The sequence below is a fragment of the Branchiostoma lanceolatum genome, chromosome 4 (assembly GCF_035083965.1).
Source record: "Branchiostoma lanceolatum isolate klBraLanc5 chromosome 4, klBraLanc5.hap2, whole genome shotgun sequence".
NCBI lineage: Eukaryota > Metazoa > Chordata > Leptocardii > Amphioxiformes > Branchiostomatidae > Branchiostoma > Branchiostoma lanceolatum.
Genome location: NC_089725.1, coordinates 2,415,059 through 2,436,514, shown reverse-complemented (window position 1 = coordinate 2,436,514; position 21,456 = coordinate 2,415,059). Strand labels below are relative to the sequence as shown.

At 39.7% G+C, this 21,456-nt stretch overlaps 1 protein-coding gene across 5 annotated transcripts in view; it reads left to right on the top strand.

Annotated features, from left to right (window-relative positions):
- LOC136432222 (kinesin-like protein KIF16B) overlaps window positions 1-21,456 on the top strand; it is a 66,839-nt gene that overhangs the window by 26,656 nt on the left and 18,727 nt on the right. For 3 of the 5 annotated variants that reach the window (XM_066423280.1, XM_066423282.1, XM_066423278.1), the window contains exons 15-24: window positions 1,446-1,517; window positions 6,512-6,571; window positions 10,215-10,334; window positions 14,079-14,130; window positions 15,623-15,760; window positions 16,292-16,374; window positions 17,253-17,362; window positions 18,286-18,339; window positions 19,066-19,083; window positions 20,281-20,319. In XM_066423280.1, the coding sequence (XP_066279377.1) occupies window positions 1,446-1,517; window positions 6,512-6,571; window positions 10,215-10,334; window positions 14,079-14,130; window positions 15,623-15,760; window positions 16,292-16,374; window positions 17,253-17,362; window positions 18,286-18,339; window positions 19,066-19,083; window positions 20,281-20,319 (746 nt within the window). The remainder of the gene's footprint in view (window positions 1-1,445; window positions 1,518-6,511; window positions 6,572-10,214; window positions 10,335-14,078; window positions 14,131-15,622; window positions 15,761-16,291; window positions 16,375-17,252; window positions 17,363-18,285; window positions 18,340-19,065; window positions 19,084-20,280; window positions 20,320-21,456) is intronic. The other 2 variants (XM_066423279.1, XM_066423281.1) reach the window with 2 other exon arrangements.

Genomic DNA, 21,456 nt, shown 5'->3' with positions numbered 1-21,456 from the left:
CTTAAGAATAATCTTACTTCTACGTAAATACTGTAAATATATTTTCATAGGGATGTAGAAAGGGGAAAAATATTAAGGTTGGAGCTATTCTGTAGTACAGTAGTAATACATTATAAATACATTTTCGCATTGTCATGATTTCCCAGTGGAGTGGTCACCACAAAAAAACGCGAAAATAAAAGCATTACAACGATACCAAATTTGTCACGATCGTACATTCAAAAGTTGAACACAAACAGTTTCTGACGTTGGTAGGGGGATCTTGGCACTTTATTTGAGTGACTCACCAACGAAATAAGTCATTGCCTTAATTGCAAGAAAAGCGTGATCATAACAAACGAGGTATCATTTTAAGGAAAAATTACAGTCAAGCTTTCCAATGATATAACATAATGCTGATCATTGAAAAACAACAGACATACATGCCAAATAACAGTTTCTCAAGCAACTGGATATGATTTCGGAAACAGATGTTTCAGGTAGTATCCACTATCTTTTGTCAGTGACACTTCAAGCAAGATCTGTCGATCAGCAAGGTTTAAACCCCAACAGACATACATGTCCATGTTCATGTATGATGGAGGGAATTTTCGGCACTGTTTTTGGCGACCTGCTCACATAAGTAGCCCTAGTGCTCAACTCATGAATGTTCAACTGAAAGAAAGTGTCCAAACATTTTGTGTTGACTTTATATCTATGACCCCGTTCACACTCATTTTTTTCAATCGCGATTGAAGTATAATCGCGATTGAATCGATCCGATCGCGATTGACTTTTTCAGTGTGAACGCTCCCAATCGCGATTGGATCAATCCGATCGCGATTGTTTCTGATCCACCTCCGGAGGTAGTTTGGGGAGGATCAATCGCGATTGGATTCGATCCAATCCTATCAAATTTTGAGTGTGAACGCAACTACGATTTATTCCATCACGATCGGCGTGTATTTCGGCTTGTTCCGGGGGTGGGAATCACCAATCATTGCTTCGTTCACGCTCCCAGATTGTCCTGTCTACAGCTCTTGCCATGTTCATTACCTGTATTACAGCTAGGCTAATATACAAAAGCCTTTGTCGTTCACGCCTTCTCGCGATCATAGCCCGCTGATTGCCTTGCCTTCCACGGCTACAGAACATTCTCCAAAAGTTGGTGGACTCCTGCCATTTTGTAGCAAGCAACGCCGAACCGTCGACCTCAACCTATGACCTCAAATAATAAGCGTGCCTCAATCGTGCTTCAATCGCGATCGGATCACAGCGTACTTTAATCCACTTGGCGAAAAGCAGTGTGAACGCAAAAGTTTCTTTGCGTTCAATCTCGGATCGAACAATCGCGATTATACTTCAATCGCGATTGAAAAAATGAGTGTGAACAGGGTCTATATTATTCTGTTGTGAAGGTGTTGATGGTAATTATAACAATGTTGACAATCTACTTCTCATCACAGGGTGTGTCCAGTATGTCTCCATTTGGTCCGCATGAAGCAGAGCTGAGGAAACTCCAGCAGAATGAAGCTCAGGTAAAGTTTATCTAGCTTGCTTCTAATAAGCCAGTTCACAGTGAAACAATTACTGTATGCATGTGCGAGGTGCAAGTTTCATGTCACTGAACTTAACACAACACTTGGAAGGATTGGGAATCTTAGAATGGACCCATCTACTGCTACTTCCAGGAAGTGATGTTAGAGACACGTGACTGCAGCAATATGGGTCGTAATTTGTACCAGATCTCTGCTCTGTGTCGCCCCCATCTCTGCTCAGTGTCAGACAGTGGGCTTGAACGTAAACTGCTTCCTTAACTCCTCTTGCTCAAAAAAATCCAGCTCCGAATCTAGTATTTTGTCTTCAACGGTTCTTGTCTAGACCATGCTTGATACAGTCGAACTCTATCCGCATCAGTTCTGCGCAGCTTTTTCTAAGATACGGCTTCGCCGCTCACCGTTTGGCCCAGTTTAACCCCGTTGCATGGGTGTTATCAACTACCTGTGGTGCAACAAAAAGACCTTGGACCTATATAATACCTATAATACTTTTTCATATCTACAGAATTTGCCCAGTACGACCATGTACGAATGTCATGCATTGTAAAATGACAGTAACTGCTGTGGCCCTCAAAACATTAAGTATTTTTGGTCAGTTTATTTGTGCTTGTCTTTTTTACAGTTCAGATAGATCAAATTAGATACTTACATCATGTGATAGTCCATTTCCTCACCATTAAATTGACACCAAAGTAGTAGTAGTAGTAGTATCCAGTATTATATTATGCTGCTGCGGGGTTCCCTGACGCAGGGGTAGGCAGCAGTCGGCCAGTATATTATATTAATCCCAGGTTAATTTTACCGGAACCGGTTTTGGCCCGAAGAAAACTGCTACAATACAATGTACCTACTTTGAGGTGGTGAAATTTCTGCCTAATTATAGCTACCAATGTGCGCTCTCCTGTGCTTTGGATACATTTTAAAGGCAACCGAAGCAGTATTAGGGCCCTGAAAATCATATATTCAAAATCATTTTTTTCAGATTTCTATCCATAGTTAGTTTAGATAACACTATCCCATCGTATATCGACCATCATGGAGCAAAAACGTGATGTTGTTGTGCGGTGGGAACTCTGAGCACTTGGAGGCCATCCATCATTTCAAATCTTCCTAACATGCACGATTCTGACCGATAAGTCCCGAACACTTCCGGAGAAATAATCACGTGGTCATGGCTCAATGTGCGTGGACATTGTGACGTCACGCGGCCGGAAGTTACCGAAGATTGTCGACAGAAAACGGTTACGACTGGATTCTGGGCTGATTTTTGGGGGGACCCAATAAATAAAATACTCCTTTTGTGGCTTGCTTCTGTACTATTTTTAAATGCCCAAAGTATGAAATAATGATGCAGATGTGCTAATATAGGGAAGTAAATGTAAATTTCAACCTCACCAAACAGAATTGCTTTCCCCAGAATATTTCAAGTTTTACCCCCTGAAATCGCTTAGGGCACCTTTAATACAGTACATTTCTCTTGGCATAGCAAAACCCATTTCTTGGTAACAGTTAAGTACAGACAGACAGAGGTTTTAGTACAAGGTACCTAATCTTTAATAAAAAATAGTCAAATTTGAAGTCAATCACTTTAAACTCCTGCGTTCAAACGATGAAATCCAGACGGTACGTTCCATCTTGCCGTGGGGGTCAGGCGAGGTCAGGTGCAGTGTTGCAACTTTCAGCAGGTGTTTGGGAACGTTGATGAAACTAACGGCTCAAATTTTGCCGTCTAAAATGCATTTTCTAAAACACTTCCAAATAAGACTGATATCATCTGGAAATTAGGAAAAGTGAGATTCATGTGCACGCTGACCGATGTCATTAGATATGTTTTGAGTTCTGTAAAGCATGGTGAAAGGACATTGTGTTTGTCTTCTCCTTCAGAATAAGACGCCCTACAAATTGACCTGATGTTCTGTTTTTTCGGGGCAAAACTGGTTCCGGTAGAATTAACCAGGGGCTTTGGTATCAATTTAAAGGTGAGGAAATGGACTATCACGCAATGTAAATATCTAATTGGATATAGGTGAACTGTAAAAATTACACGCACAAATAAACTGACCAAAAATTGCTAATGTTTCAAAAACTATGGCGTTCGCTGACAATTTGCAGTTCACGAAATATCTACATGGTTGGTATAGTGTCTGTGCAATAGTGCCCTCTGGATGCCTCTATTCATTTTTACTTTGTCAATCAGTTCTCCAGTAATGGCACCATGTTTTGCAGCTCATAATTTTTCAACGGTGACAGGAAGTCACAAGGTGCTAAGAGCAGTCAAGGAGAAAAGACATTGTCTTATTTGGTTAGGGCTCACTGTTCTCAGGAAGGCAAACAGACACGGAATGACAAATGCAAGACCTCTGGCCCCCTCCTGCAGGCTATGTTTGCCTGTATACAAGATTGACATTTTGAACAGTTCAATACAGCGCACATGTACAGTTAAAATGTCAGTCTTCATCCCAGTGACCTTTGATGTATGTTATCAGATCAAAAGATACCTGCGGAAGGATTTTTTTCACACTGCTGGTATCAAGGATGGATTAAGTATCTAAGAATGACGACTTTTAAATGTTGTGCCTAGACCGTTGAGCCTGTAAGGGCATTCCTCATACAATCATCGCACGATCACAAACTGAGGGCATTCTTGGGATTGTCGTGCATGTGTCGTACAAAATTCAGCTGTGTTGTTATACAGAAGAGGCAGTCATAGATCGTTGTCGGTGGTTGGTTCTGTCACAGCCTGCTTAAAAATCCTACGACAGAAAAATAGTACGACAACCCGCGAATGTGACTGCACCCTAACAATAGTTGTGCAGAAAGTAATAACTTCTACATTGTACCTGCTGAAGTAGCCTTTTTGCTCCAAATTTGGATTGATTATGGGGTTGAGCGGCAGGAAGAAGGTTAAAGGAAGCCAAAAGGTATGGTCAGGAATCCTACTATGCTATACTAAATATACCAAAAAGTTTAGTCTCCATCGAAATTGCATTAGTCAGTCATAACTTACCGCTATATTATTAATTTGAAAATCGCGGCATACGGCGCCGCCCGGTGACCTCGGTTGACATCTACTGCCTCCTGACCCCACGTGACGACCGCGTGACGTCACAGGGCTGAGCGTCCCACGTGACCACCACCAACAACAACACTTGCTAGCGGCCGCGTGCCTCACAAACATTGCTGTCCGAACTCAGCGGCCGCGTGCCTCACAAACATTGCTGTCCGAACTCAGAAGATCATGGAGATTGAAGAGAATCCAGTTGAAAATGAAAACTTTGACGACTTTGATATCTGCCCTCCCACTGAATGCAAGCCCTCTGATGTCATGCGGTCGTCACGCGGGGTCACAACGTAGTAGAGGTCAACCGAGGTCACCGGGTGGCGGCGTATGCCGCGATTTTCAAATTGATGATATAGCGGTGAATTATGACGGACTAATGTAATTTTGATGGAGACTATACTTTTTGGTATATTTAGCAAAGCATAGTAGGATTCCCGACCATACCTTTTGGCTTCCTTTAAAGGCAGCTGAAGACAGTCAATGTAGTCAGCATTCGAAATACCTGCAGTCTGCAATTTGCAGAAAGTTTTTCAAGATTGCAGAAGAAAAATTAAACAACCTGTTATTTTGCAGAATGAAAAAAAAATTAGGTTCGGGATTCAATGTTTCTCAACTTAGCAAACTAGTGGTGCTGTATATAAACTGAAACCTGTGCCGTGCGAACCTGACGTGCATGCTGACATACAACAGTAGACTGCCTCGCACATGTCGATCTAGACTTCCGGGTTCGACTTGTCTCAGGGTTTTTCCGCACTTTTGGTGATAACTTTGGGAATAAATCATGTGAGAAAATTTAAAATTCGTGCACTTCAGTCTTAACCTCGCTTTTCTCCTCGGTCACGATCCCAGGTTTGGGAAAAGTCGGGAAAACCCCGGATGTTTCTAGCGTAAATATGTTGCAGCAAGCCTCAATTTCTTCAGAGCCCGAACTCAAGGCATGGGCGTGATGACAGAAATAACGAAACGGCAGCCACTGCATCAGCCTGTGGTACTTTAGATGGCAGCGTTGAAGTTGAGAACCACTCGGATAGATCTTGAGCACCGCCTTGTGAGCACGGAGAAGTCGGAACATTTTCTTTGCCGAGACAGTGGGGAGGGGGGGACACATGTGTGCGAAAAACAATAACTGTCCACTGAGCCGTCTCCGGTCTCCTGATTGTCAGAAGTCAGAGTCTGATGTTTAAAACCCATAGTGATTTTTCAGATTTATAAAAAAACAATGCAGAGGTCAAGGTTTTGCGTGATGCTTTTTATTCTTATTCTATGAATTAATCCTTTCATTTTCGGGAATAAAAATTTGTGAAAGGGAAAAGCTACCCAATTTTTTTTTTCAAAATAGGAAAAACAGGAGAGGCTATTCTGAGAACCCCCCCAAAAATTGATGTGGCCTTAAAACTGAGCAGTACAACTGTAATTGTATCAATCTCACCTCTTTTAGTTTGAGTTGGTTGTAAGGAATTAACCTTAAAGTTTGAGTATGAGTACAAAACTAGATTCACCAGTCAGTAGCGATCACATTTCTTCAATAATATAGTTCATGCTTTCCTCTTTTGTTGAAGTTCAACGATAGGTATCTTTTTATCTTTGTGTGACAAAGTTGAAGTTTATTAGACAGATTACTTAAGAGATAGGACTTTGAAACGACTAGATTACAAAAATTGAGTCGCAGCTCATTATCATCAGTTGAGATGGAGAGGTTACAGCTTTCTGATGTGAATATTGCAACTGTATAATGGGAATGTCTTGTCCAATATTGGACATTTCAGTCTTCATGACTGTATAGTTCTCAGTATGAACAGTGTATTCACCAAGTGCTTATCAGCACATCCTGTCCCTCAGTACACTCAATATTGTTTGGAGATGAATTTAAATACTTCACATTCATGATGTTATGGATCTGTTTTTGCCTCAGGTGAAAGAGTTGACTGCACAGTGGATGAACAAGTGGAAGGAGACATACGATATCATGAAGGTAAGTGGGTCAAATGCGAACCCATCTCAGGAATGTTGCAAAGCTACTTGAACCGTCATCCTGTTTGTCATTGTCGACTCCCCTTCCCTAACAGCAACAATAGGTAATTGGCCTGAGCTTCAGTCAGTTCGGGTAATGAAGAAAGGTTATGGAAATAGACGATATAAAAAGTTTCCTGTTTCTTATGGCTTCCCTCTAGAAAACAGCTGTCACATTGTTTGCATGATTGTGTGTGAAAGCTTTGAAGAAATGTCATGTTATCTTTGCTGGCAACAGGTGTCGGCCTTGTGCCACACTACTCTGTGGTATCTCCAGGTCAAGAATCCCTCTCAGACCTCAGAAAAATTGTTTTGTTCCAGGTTACCTGACCAACTGTAGCCGAAACCTGCTGACCCTAGCCTTTTTCTTGGGTCGCCGGCAAGGGAAATAGAATTTTTGTGTGATGAAAACTTTGTAGAATCATTTTCCAACAATTTCTCCTCATTTCTGTAGCAATATAAAAAGTGATCAAACAAATTAAAACAGACCCACCTAACCTTCATATATATAGGTCCCCTTGAGGCCCGAAATCTAAAGAAGAAAAAGAGAGAGGGAATCCCTATATGTACTGATCCTAATTTTTTCAGGACTATTATTGGAAACACAAACAAAAGGCCTAACCAGAAACAATGCCCCTCAGGCATTCCATTGTCATGACCTAGTATGATATTGCATAGGAAATGTTTACCTCCTTTCTGACATGTCGAATACCTCTAGATAGTCTAGACGAGCTGAACTTGACATTGTCGTTAGGTGGACCAGGCTTCCCTCTCAAAATATTTTGATGATCTGTGCCAAGACCTCCCGCGAGTTAGGCAAGTAGTAGGAACCTCATTAACCACATTGTAGCACCCGCCCACATAGGTAACAGCTAACATCCTCCATATGGCTCCTGTAAATACACCACAGGAATGATATTAGGGACAGGCAAAGTTGTATAAGCTTTACTGTATAACTTGTATGAGGGACTTCATGCCTTTTTCCGTAAGCTATTTGATTAATATGGATGACATCCGTGCACGCATACATTTTTGTCTGTTTCAAATGCAAAAAGTTTGCGACCATAATGTTATTGCAATAGAAGCTGCAAAATGAACAAATATATGCTGTAGGCGTAGGCATGGTCGCCCGTTGTTGACACTCAAGAAAGTAATCGAAGAGGATGTTGGTCTTGAAGATGAGGAATTTCGATCTGTCATGTGCGACAGGAACTTGTGGAAACACTTGTGTCACCTCTAAAAAGAGGATGAACTGAACTGATATGCTGTACATTGCTTGCAAACAAAAGTATTGTTGATAAAGTGAAAGAATAAAAATAAAGAATTTATTGTTTCTTTTACCATGTTCTTTAATTTCAGTCATTATTTTTCATCCATACTACAGTATGGATGTAATATATTGCCTTTACTCATGTTATCTTCAAATCGATTCAACTCTGTTATTTTTGGGCCAAATGACCTGAAAGTTGGCACAAGGGTAGAGTGGGAAAATACCCCCGGACCTTTTTTCTTTTTCATTTTTTTAATATGGGGTCACATCTTTATTCCTATGGCCAGGTGGACTAATTCGGTCAGTCAATGAGAGAGTGCCTTTCACCCATGCATTTTCAAAACTGGAGCTGATTGGTTGAAATAGTCAGTCCAATTAGGGGCACTAACTCTTACATGTGCACGGCAGGATGTGGTTAAAACAACTTCACTGCATGCCCCCTGACTCCCGTCCTTGTGTTGTCAATACTGTGTCATACTGAAGTTATGATCAATTAAGAAGGTTCAAAATTTACGCCTGCATTAAAACTTTTCTTGCAGTGTTTCTGTCATAAATGTAATGCTTTATATTCCTCTCTGTATATGTATAGCAATTGCTTGTTTCCTTGTTTTCACTAACACCAACGATACAGAAAGGCTCATCTCCCTACAAGTGGTTGTGTATCTTTTTGTTAACAAAATGTTTGTAACTGCGGTATCACTGGTATGTGTTAGTGTTACAATACAAAATACGCATTCGAAATTTGTAGTATGTCCAGCAGAAATTTGTGAAACTTTTGCACAACTTCAGTTGGTTCCGAAGAACTGTCCACTGCGTACCGGTAATGCAAAATTTTCTGGACCATCAGATTGCAGAAATTATTCCGTAGAAGAAGTCTTGGGCAGGTTGTAGTTATTTACATTCAGAAATTTGCATGATACTTGTTGGTCCATTTCCTGCTGGAAGAGTCCATTCTTGCATGTGGGAACATTTGTTAAAATTCAATTCCGGACTTGGGTGATTATGAAAAGGTCCATTTTTTGTGGTTGTGGGGAGGCAAATGGATGAAATATGCTGTATTTGCGCTTGCAATATTGTCTTTTTAGTGACAAAAATCTTCCTGACCACTTAGATTTCATAATGAAGGCAAATGTTTTTACCCAACTTTTATTTTTGCAGCATACAATGTGTAGGATGTCTTCCACAATCAAATCAGTATTGCCTTAATCACAGCAGGCCCATTCGGATTTGTTCTTAATAAATCAGTCGTGAAGCAAATTTGGTCGCTTTGATTCCACGTAGCATCCTAATTTCATTGTTAAAGTAAGAGTTCTTTACAGATTCATTGTATTCTTTTGCTAGATTGCTCAAAAGTCATAACAGTTGTGTCAGTGTTCACAGCCAGGTTTTGCCAGACACCTCATGAAGATATAACAACCCTATAACTCGTTCCAAGAACTGTTTGCAAGAACAAGTCAATTTACCGTTAAGCGTTGCTGCTAAATTCACTGTTAAGTGTTTCCAGGATCCCCCCCAGCTGACTGTCTTGTATTGGATTGACCCAAATCTTTATGATTTCCTTTACGTGGTAATGAACTATTAATCCTTCAGTTCTAGACTTGCGTTTCGTGATGAAGATTAGGTTCCCAAATCCATCTTAAAAGAAGATATAAGGAGTTTATAGCTAAGCCTTTATGTCTGGTTAGAATATATGTATACATCTATTTGTATACATAAAGTTTGATCAAAAATACTTTGAGATTTTCTGGTAAAGATTAGGTTCCCAAATCCGTTGTAAGAGAAGACGTGTGAAGTTTATATCTAAGTCTTTAAGTCTGTTTTGTATGTATTTATACATTCAAAATGTAAAGTTTGATTAAACCTGACTTTCAGAGATTTGTGTCTTGTTATTACAGTTGCTGCAAGGTATTAATGACAGTATTTCATTAATGGACTTTTGACACATCAAACATCCTCCCATTTGCTGTCTCTTACAGTTGACCTACATTAAAATGTACTTATTGAAACCTCCTTGGTGTGAGGGGTCTGTTTTTTCGTTTTGTTCGTTCATGTTGGTGTGTGCCAGTAGTTATTGGAAAGCGCTGTCAGTAGATTGACATGAAGGGAGTAGGAAGATGACCACTGAAGTCAGACTTGCTGGAGTGGCAGCAAGTACAGTTCAGAGTTGTTAGAACTAGACAGTCATTAATCAGACATGACTGTCGGCTCTACTAATTCATGGGTATTATTTATTTGTTTGTTTTTGGTCTGTCTATATGGCTATATTTTCGCAGTAACTGTTTTCAAAAAGCTATTTAAAAAAAAACACCAGTCCTGTTGATTTTCCTCCATACAGGAGCAGACCCTGGCCCTGAGGAAGGAGGGATACGGGGTGGTGTTGGACTCTGAACTCCCCCATCTGATTGGCATCGATGATGACCTCCTCAGTACAGGAATCACACTCTACAGGCTAAAGGTCAGGACCCCCCAAAAAACACATATGTTATATGCCTGCTAAAAGACCTATCTGGCTGTCCTTTATATAAACATTTTTTAACAAGATTGGCAACATAAAAAAGATGTTGCCATGGCGACAGCGGTCTCTGTTAACGTTTTTGTTTTTAACCCACATGCAAATAAGGACCTCGCATAAATCATATCAGTCGATCACCTTCTCTACCAAAATAACACAAGTTGTCCAATGTATGAAAATCTTGTTTTCACAAAAAAAGATATCGTACCATTTCCTCATAAATTATGTGAATGAGGCCCTCTATGCAAGATTTGTGTCTAATAGTGGCCACATTTACTTAACTTCCAAATGGTGCAAAAATGAAATCCCCGTCATTTACCACTATGGATTTATAATATTTTGTCATTGATTATGCAAATTAAGTATCAATTTGCATAATTGATATCTATCGATATTTATCTCTTTCGCAGTTACATGTCATGTGTTTGAGAGTCCTATAATAGAATGCAGCTGATTTATTAACTGTCCTCATTAATTATGCAAATCAGATATTGATTTGCAGAATTGGCATATGATTATGTAAATCACCACTTAAGCTATCTACACACCAAAAAATTATGATGATCCGTCATCCCCTTCTTGCGTTATTCTCTTTCAAAGTTTGAGTCATAATCAGCTCCTGCAGTTCCAAAAAAAGCCGCTAGGGGGTCCAAACCTACAGGACATATTTTCCTAACAAAGAGCTATCCACCACTTAAAAATCATGACTATAGCATGTTCAGAAGACGAGATTTGAAAGGTGAAAGTTCCCCTGCAGTACCATAGAAAGTCGCTAGGGGGCCCAAAATCCAATCATTACAAGGTCTCTCACAGACCTACCCACCTACAAAATATGAAGACAATACATCCAGGCATTCTTGAGTTATCGTCCCATGGACTTTCACATTCCTGTACAATTCCTAGAATTCTTGCAATCTGCACACAATATAGTAAAAATTTGGCTCGCCCCTGAGGCGTCGCCAAAAAGCAGTGGGGTCACATGGCAAAATGGTACTCTCCAAGCAGAGAAGGGGTTGCGGCTGGTTTTTGACATGTGCTTAGGCGTTTTTGTCGGGCTTTCTACTTTGTCATGTTTATTTTTTCTCTGTAAACCCCACAGAGAGAAAAAAAAAAAAAAATTAGAAAGCCCGACAAAAACGCCTAAAAACACATAAAAAAAACAGCCCGAACCTCTCCTCTGCTTGGAGAGTAGCATAATGGTAGGGTGTTTGGCCCAGAATCCGGGGATCAAATCCCGGCCCCGACATGCATTGCATTCTGCCATAATGGTATAATATGAAACAATGGAATTTTTCACGTAAAAAGTGCTCATGTTTTTAAATATATGTCACAATATTCCACTAAAGCCAATTTAGTGAGCAAAATCGATCAAAATACTGATACAGAGGAAAATTGGCGACGGACGGCAGGAAATCAGTGAATGTGGGTAAATTTAAAAAACTCAAGGAGGAAAATTGATCTTCAATTTGAAAGACAGTATGATAGACAGTATGATACATGCAGCTGTTCCTTTTTACCTTTGCCGAGAAGGTTATGCAGAGGGTAGCGTTTGTGTGTGTGTGTGTATGTAAAGAAGCAGAATAACTGGAGAATGCCTGAATGGATTGTCTTGATATTTGGTAGGTAGGTAGATCTTGATGAGACCTGGAAATGATAAGATTTTGGGTACCCTAGCCGCTTGTCACGGTACTGCAGCAGAACTTCCTGTTTTGATATCTCGTGTTCTGGACATGCTATGGAACTGATTTTTGAGTGATAGATAGCTCTTTGGACAGAGAGTAAGTGCTATAGGTTTGGGCCCCCTGGCGGCTTTTTTGAAACTGCAGGAGCAGGTTTTGCTTCAGAATTTGAAAGGGAATAACTAAAGAAGGGCATGATGAATGGCCATGATTTTTGGTGAGTAGATAGCTTGAGTGATGATATACATGATTAGATACTTATTATGCAAATCAGGATCTAATTTGCATAATTAATGAGCAGAGTTTGTACATCTGCCAAATTCCAGGATAGGACTCTCAAACATGTGACACATGTAGCTGGGGAAGAGAGAAATATTATTAGATATCAACTATGCAAATGAAGACCTCATTTGCATAATTAATGAGAAAATACTATAACTCAAGATGGGCTTGATAGATGGTCATGATTTTTGGTATGTGTATAACTTACGTGATGCTTTGTATGATTAGACGACAATTATGCAAATCAGATTCTAATTTGCATAATCAATGAGGAGATTCTAAAAACTCGCTGTCATCCATGATATGACTATCAAAATATGTGACATTTTTAACTGAGAAAGAGAGGAATGTTCATAGATAGAAAATATGCAAATGAAGACCTAATTTGCATAATTTATGAGACATAACTATTATACAATACTGGTAAATGACGGCAATTTCATACTTGTGGCCTATGGAAGTTATGTGAATGTCAACATCCTTGAATCAAATTATGCTAATAAAGACCTCATTTGCATAATTGATGATAAATGTGAGAATACTTCTTTGCTAAGGTCATACTTCGGACAACCTCTGTTATTTGGGTGGAGAAGACAATCAACTGGTATGATTTATAATTGATGAGAAACACTCTTAATACGTCAGTCATAAAGGTTAAAATCATTTGGCGAAGGTATGAGGTCGTGGAACTCTAGTTCTTAATATCAAGACCTGATCTGGTATTAAGTTTATGAAGGTTAGACATCCAAGCAAACAATATATAAAGACAATTTAAACTCTACAACTCTATGGCATCTGGAACGTTTTGGCGATAGAATTGACAGTAATTTGCGACATATTCTACTATTTTCAGTATGTTGACCGTTGCTGAAGGGTAAAAAAATCTTGTTTTTTATTTCAAAATCAATGCTGCTCCATAAAATTTACTTGCTGTGACTTTGTATGAAACAAAATATGGTTATATGGTGCAACTGGGTATTTCAAACCCTGTATGTGTGATAGCGGAGATTCCCAATTCTGTAGTTTGTTATTCAGAACAAACCAACCTTCAGTCTCACAGCACAGTTACTTTGGATTGCCCCTCTTGCTAATTCTTAGACTGTAGCCACTTCCTGTGTTGGAAGGCATGTTAGAGCTAGAGGGCATGAGAACCGCCCTAATTGTCTCTGCGGCTTTGAAGCAGACCACCTCTGCGTGCTCTTGTACATCAACAGCTCAACAATTGATGCCTTGTAGACCATCTTATCTTCCCCATCAACATTACCATTGAATTCCTGACATAAGTGACGAAAATGAAAACAGGTCAGAACAGATGGCTCTCCTCTGCAGCTGTTCTAGTTGACAACCTTTATCCTTCTTTAAGTAGTCACCATGGAGTCTGTATTATTTCTTCATCTTATGACCATGTGCGCTAGATATCTCAAGAGTCCTAAGTGCTTGTATATGTGATCAAGGAGGTTTTATATAGAACCTCCTTGATGTGATACTGTAATTCACTTTATCTTCACGGTAGCAAAATTTCACTGTGTAAGGAAAATTGACATTTTCACTGAACTTTAACTTCACAGTGGCGCCAAGTGATTTACAGAAGGATGTGTGAATGAATCATAAATAATTACAACAGGTGAAGTTCACAGTACAGAAGTGACAGTGAAAACAGTGAACATAAAGTTACAGTGAAAGAAACAAGAATTACAGTATTCTTTCTTGTCGCCTTTCCCTTCAGGAGGGAAAGACTCTGATTGGCCGAGAAGATGCCAACCCCAAACCTGACATAAGTAAGAAAAATACACAACATTACATAAGATTCTTTACATTTTTTATGTTTGAGACAAGGATATATCTATTATATGAAAAGTGCTTTTGTTATCTGTTTGTCCAAATAATGATAAGTGTAAATGTGATGCACTACAGTTGTGAAAAAAAGGAATGATATATGTTAATCCTTTAAGTTGGCATCACACAGCAGAAAGATAGCTCCCTGGTAAGACTGCTTGCTCAGAAGGACATTTTCCTTGGTCATGAAATAGGCATTGTCCAGACATGATATAGTATTGATCACTGTATGATTTTTAAGGGATTTCTGAGCCAAGTCTGTTGTAACGGTAGACTTTCAGCAAAAGTGATTTCTGTTGGTTTCCAAATTTGGTGACCTTTGTTTTGGCGACCAACGAATTTAATCGAAGGCTATTGACAATGTGATGCCGGCTTTAGGAAGAATAAATTACATTGTATGCTAACTGTACAGGGATAGAAATAATTTTTCCAGTGTTCTGCAATATTGTAGAATGTCAAAACTTGAAAACATTTTCTGCAAATACACAAGACTCCATACTACAACCTTCTTTATCTATTTATTTATTCTCAACCTAATATAATGCCTACTTATGTAATTCATATCTAGCCTTGCAACATTCCTGCTTCTTTATTCTCTCACTCTATCTAATTTTTACTATTGTCTAGTAAAGTTTGAAACAGGAATTACATACATAATACAGTACTAAACTTTCTTCCAACATTAAGGTATTCATGGATCAAATTTTCGATGACCACTGTTGCCTTCTTCAGGATCAATAATGGTCATTCGATCATTGAATTATTGATCCTGAAGAAGGCAACAGTGGCCGTCGAAAATTTGATCCGTAAATACCTCAGTGTTGGAAGAAAGTTTAGCACTGTATTATGATTACTACCAACACAGATGAGCTTCCATTATAGGAATTACATACATGTGCGTGAAAAACTCAAATGACAAGCAAATTTACATTGAAATTGGAACAGCAAAACTGTATTTATTCAATATCAATCAAACCAAAAATTTTGTCATCATTTCAAAACTATGTGTAAAAAAAAATTCAACATTAACAACCTGCCTGATAAGGAGGAACAAGGATATAATATCCTTGCGAGGAATAAGTTTTCTGATACTTACTTTTCTAATTAAGATCCTACGACCTGTGACAAAAATGTACAAAAACGGCCCACTGAAAAGATAAAATTTCAAAAGTCGAAAAAATATTACTGGATGACATCAAAAAGCCTCACGCAAAACCTTGTCCTCTGCGTAGTTTGTCAGGTTCAAGTTTCAGCCGCTAGTTTGCTAAATTGAGAACCATCCAATCCCAAGCCTGATCTTTTTCATTCTGCAAATTTTTTATTTTATTTCTCTTCTGCAATCTTGAAAAATCTTTCTGCAAATTGCAGACTACAGGTGGGTATTTCGAACACTGACTGTATGTTCAGCGATGTTGTTTTTCCCTTATGTAACAGTCTTGTGGGGCATTGACTTGGAAAGCAGTCACTGTGAGATTGAGAACAGCAACGGCAAGGTCACCCTCCTCCCCAACAACAATGCCCTCTGTTCCGTCAATGGGGATATTGTCAATGGGCCAACTCAGCTTAACCAAGGTACAAACAACACCCACACTTCTGTAACCTCACACTAACTACAGTGTCTTTTCCTGTTTTGTCTGCAGATATTTGTTGTAGGATTTGCACCTTGAGGATTTAGATCTAGATGATGTGATTGGTTCTCCAACATTAAGATAGCAGAACACAGTTTTTCGCCCATAGGCTACAGGGATTTACATGGTCAAGGACCCCAAAATGAGAACTTTGATGCTTCAAAATTTATAGTAGGGTGCACAAGGAAGGTAGAAAAACATGCAGCTGAAACGCCCCCTGCAGTTCCAAAGAAAGCTGCTAGAGGGCCCAAACTTATGTTACTTCTTTCAGAGCACAACTATCTTCCACTCAAAAATTATGACTGTATATATATATATATAGCTTGCATATAGCATGAGATATCAATACCAGAAGCTCCGAAAATCTAATCATTATTTATCGCCCATACTGACAGACAGAGACAAACACACACGCTACTGAAAATATAACCTCCATGACATTTCAGGGAAGTAATAAACTCTGCCGTCCATCCAGGTGCTGTTATCCTGCTTGGCAGGACTAACATGTTCAGGTTCAACCATCCTGCCGAGGCAGCCAAGCTCAGGGCAGAAAGGAAGGTGAGAACACATACCAACACTTACATGTACAGTTAGAAAAGAACAACAGTTTACTAGAATTATTCATACCCCTTCAAGAATTAATTGTTCAGTAGTACAGTGGAATTTGGACCATCTAAAACAATTATTTGGTTGTCAGTTTGTGGTTTAATCTCGTTTGCATTTTTTAACAATTGTGGTTTGATCTCATTTGCAGAACTTTAAGTCTATGACTGTGAACTTGAAACTTGAAAGGGCATGAATATATGTAGATTATTCTGGACCTGGCATCATTTGTAAAGCATTTTTAAAGTTCATGTGTACATGTGCTTCTGAAGGATGAAATTTCACAAATACTGCACAAGTGATTTATATTTATCAACATTTCTAATTTGCACCTGGTCCAGTAGTTCAAAGAAGAACAAATCACCTTTCACATAACAAAATCAATGAAAAGTTGTGAGGGGTATGAATGATAAAATATCCCAAGTGCCACACCCATCCCACGCAGCCCAGACATGTGATGGAGATAGAGAGGAGTGCAGAAAAGGCCCCATCCCAGTGCCAGGAAATGCTCCCAAAGAACTTTACAACAGGGTGGGTGGGTGTATGGTAAACAGACGTACATTTGTATCACCTACCATTATCTCTCTTTACCTTTGTTATCTAACCAACTTCCTCCTGAACCCTGCCTATTACGGTAGTACTACTCCTTCTTGCCACCAGCTATCCCCCCCCCCCCCCCCCCACACTACAAAAGGGTGGGGACTGCTGCAGACCTTGCCCCGGTGGGGACTGCAGCTTTTTTTTTTTAGCTCTTCTTGAAGAATACTTCGGGATAGTGTACATAGTTGCTGACATTGCAGGCTTGGTGATATATTGTATGCTTCTGTTGACAGTCTCTGGTCCCAGCTGACATCCCTCCTGACCTCACTAAGATGAGCCACTCCATGACAGACCTGTCAGCTATAGACGAGAACCTCAATCCTGCCATGCTCTTCAACCCAGGGTAAGATGGAACTGTCTTAATGGGGGCACACCCCAGTTAACTTTGTGTTTCAACTCGAGGCTGCACACCTTTCAGTCTATAGCGGTGGTGTCTTCCAGGGAATTATTTTGAAGCAAAATAACTGTGCATGTTGTTCATGTGATAGAAGGGTATCCTGTCAGTGACAAGAAGACCATCTGAGTTTTGATTCTGTAACCTCTCTAATTTTGGTGAATTTGACGAAAAAACAAAAACTATTTTCATCAAATAATGCATGAAATTGGGAATTTAGCAGCAAAAATGATTGATGTTGACTCATACTCATGACCACTCCCCGACCAAGGTCGGCACTAGGTTGTGAGTAGCCTGAAATCCATCCTCTTCTAGGTCCAGTTCACTCCTCATGTACATGTACATGTAACTTGTAAGTAGAATATAATAAAGATAAAGATAAAGTAGAATATGACTTTCCCAAGTTTAATTGTTATGTCCGAGATATACAAACGACGTAGTTTTGGGTGTGCGTGCGTGCGTGCGTGCGTGCGTGCGTGCGTGCGTGCGTGCGTGTGTGTGTGTGTGTGTGTGTGTGTGTAGGTGTGTGTGTGTGTGTAGGTGTGTATGTGTGTGTGTGTGAGTCAGTCGCATAATCAAAATATTTCATGGACATACGAGGTCTCTGAACTCTTGTTCAAAATTGTAGTCAGCATTATAGTCGGCTGGCGCAGACAAGTTTTAATGACTACTGGGCAACCTCTCTGACAGACTCCCAACTACAGATGACCTAGCCCACGACTAACTCCCAACCATGCATGGTCTGGAGAAGTTCAGGAGCCCATGGTGGGCTATGTGTGACCGGGGGCTTAAAGTTTGTGGGAACAAAAAAAAACTTCTTGTTCTGTTGATGCTTCATACTTAATCTTGAGATGTTTTTCTTTTCTTTACAGGATGGAGTTGGAAAGAAAGCATAGAATACAGTTGGAGAAGCTGGAAGAAAAAAGGTAAGCAACCTTAGGCTATGACATCATCAGCTGCCAAGCCTACTGTTATTTGTCTGTATAGTTGAGTTACTGGTATATACATCTATTATATCTAGAAGTCTTGGTGGTAGATTCCATTCTAAGCCAATGAAAGTCTTCCAATGGATTTCTCTTTTATTGATATGTTGGTAATTTGTAAGATTGGTAATGCACTATATATTAGGTAAATCAAAACCTGCACTATTTTTACTGATCAGCATCTGAAAACTCTGCCTTGCTTGTCTCCTTTTCCTATGACATTAAGAGTTTCAGTGAAAGCCATATGTTTTAGTGTTAAAATTGTTTCACCCTGTCACATACATAGTGCTAATGTTTTATGTATCGTTCTCAAACTTCATACATGTACTACAAAAGGCACAGGGGGAGATGTGATTTCCCTATAATCTAGAAAGTTTACAAAAGTCATGTACTAATTTCTTCTCACCATCTTTCTTTCCATTTGACACATTTTATAAAATTGCAACTTTTTCAATTTAAAAACATTTATCACACACAACTTTGACACAGACATACATGTATTGTCAATAAAATTTGCATTTTCATGAATATTTCTGAAATTCTGCTTTTTAAAAGCTTCTAACACTTTTGTAGAAAACAGAGTACAAATACTTTCCTTTCAGTTTGTTTAACTCTTTTCTGCTGTAACTCACTGTCCGTCTTGTGCATGCATGCTTGCTTCCTTGACAGGCCACCGTTTGCTTGGAGGTAATCCATTTTTATACATCATTGTATAGTGCCCACAAATCTACAGGCAAGCGTTGAACATGTGTTGACAGCCATTGTTGTGGTCGAAAACATCACCATAACAACGGAAGGGCTGAATTGGGCATGCTTGAACTTGTATGTGCATGAGTATGAAGACAATGGGACTTCTTACCATGTAACCTGGCAAAGACATCATGAATGATGGCCACCATGTATCATTTACGATATTTAGTATTAGTATAGATATTGTAGAACACCAGGCCGAACAATTAGGCTAGATTTTGTTTGTTTGTATTGCATACCCAGTAAACCGCCTAACGGTGTAACACACCAGGTTTGTACTGATGAATACTAGCTGCATATCTGGACAGATCCACTGATCACACTCACACTGGGAAGTACATCTTTTCGATAAGTGTGGTGGGTTCTTTTACGTGCTCGAGGTGTGGCTCTCCTCAAATACGGGACCTCCATTTAACGTCCTATCCAAGGGATATCCCTAACCAAAGCTAGGTACTCATTTTTACCTGAGTGAAGTGAGGAAAGACGTGTCAAGTGCTTTTCCCATGGGCACAAAGTCAACAAGACAAGTCAGGGGACCCCGGATTTGAACGCAGCACCTCTGGCTTCTGGGTTAAATACCCTGCCACTGCGCCACCACAATGTGGTTACTTACATGCCCTCATAGTGTGTCCCCTTTTGGGACATGGGTCACCAGTGGTCTGGTGGCTTTTCCACAGTCTGCTTCTAAGCCAGGTGTAGTAGCAGTGAACCTGGTCAAATGTCTATCCATGTTGAATGCAATGAGTCAAATGTTCAAGAATTAGACTAGCTTTTTTTAGAAACTAGCTGATATAAATCCTACACTGTCGGGAGTCATACTGCATAAAATTTATTAAGTGAAAATAGTTAGGGTCAATCTGAGCACCTTAAAATGATCTAATAAATACTGTAAAAAGAGAACTGTGGGATATAATGTTCTGGTAGGGAGAAAATGGAGTGTTTCGAGGTTGTTATATTCAGAAAGGTCACCCTTGGGGTAGTCAACTTTGCTCTGTATTGTTTTGACTTTCTCTTCAAACAACACTCCCAACATTGGCTCCACATGGAAAAGCAGTGCTCCTAGTCTCTCCCTGTCTCTAATGTTTTCCTGCTTCTCTCTCCTGCTTTCTACTCCCTCGGTGCTCTCACTTGAAGTGGCACAAGGCTCACTCTGGCAGGCTGTCTGTGGAGATTGTAAGTACATACCGGTGGGGGAGACAACTCTCATCTCATACGCTCGCATGTTTGTCTCTAGCAAGGTGCCGTTGACTGATCTGTGTTGCTGCATGGTGAACATTTGAAATTCAAACATTTCTGTTTTTGTTTTCCTAACTTCGATAAAGACAGTTTGTTAAAAGAGAATGTTTTTAATGCCCCTGTCACACAGCAGGAAAATAAATTGCCAGACAAGTCTGTGAGATTGGCCAATGTTCACATGTCACCGAGCCCTATCCATTGTGATTGGGTAGATTTTCAGATGAATAATATGCTTGAGTCTCTGGCGATTTTTATATTTGGTGACCTCCTGGTGACCAACAAATACGACAAAGCTTGTCAACTGTGTGACAGGGGCTTTGAATTTTATTTCAAGTTCCATGTGCATTGTTGCCCATGGTGATGCGTAGCGTGTACAGTTACTGTAATGGATGCATGCTGACAGATGCCTCGCCATTGCTGTTGTTTTGACGCTTTTGTTCCCCTGAGAATGACAGGACTGCAGCTTACATTGCCTAATAAATGCCTGTACAAGACCTTGACTCCACTTCTTTGTCCTGGCATGTCCAAGTGTTTTTTTAGTCTGTCTGTGCTGCTGCACTTTTACACTGAGCCTGTGTGCTAACCAAGCATGCTACATTTGTACCTGTGAACAGTGATATGTCTGTAATCAGTTTATTGCAAGGTTCCTTCAAAGGGCTGTCTCCATGCAGCTTAAAATTCTTTCCAGTCCCACTCTTTGTTGAAGAGCCCTGGCATGTTGTTGATTTTTGTTGTTAAATCCATCATTTTAAGCTTCTGAAAATACATTTTCATTAGTTTCATGTCAAGCAGTTCAGATTTTTTGGACGGACGGGGTGAAATTTTTGTCCATCTCAATAAGCAAATCTCTGCCCCTGGACGGAGGGATGGGTCCTGGAGACAGCCCTGTGTAAGAAACAAGTATGAAACTGTGCAATGAGGAACTTTTCTTAGTTAACCAACTTTCTTTTAGATCTGTGTCAAATCTTAACTTTTTTTACTCCTGGTAGCAGTCAACATAGAGATTATGCTATATGTCCAAAAATACAGTTCATTTTCAGATCATAATAAGTGCTTCCCTGTCAAGTTCTCAAG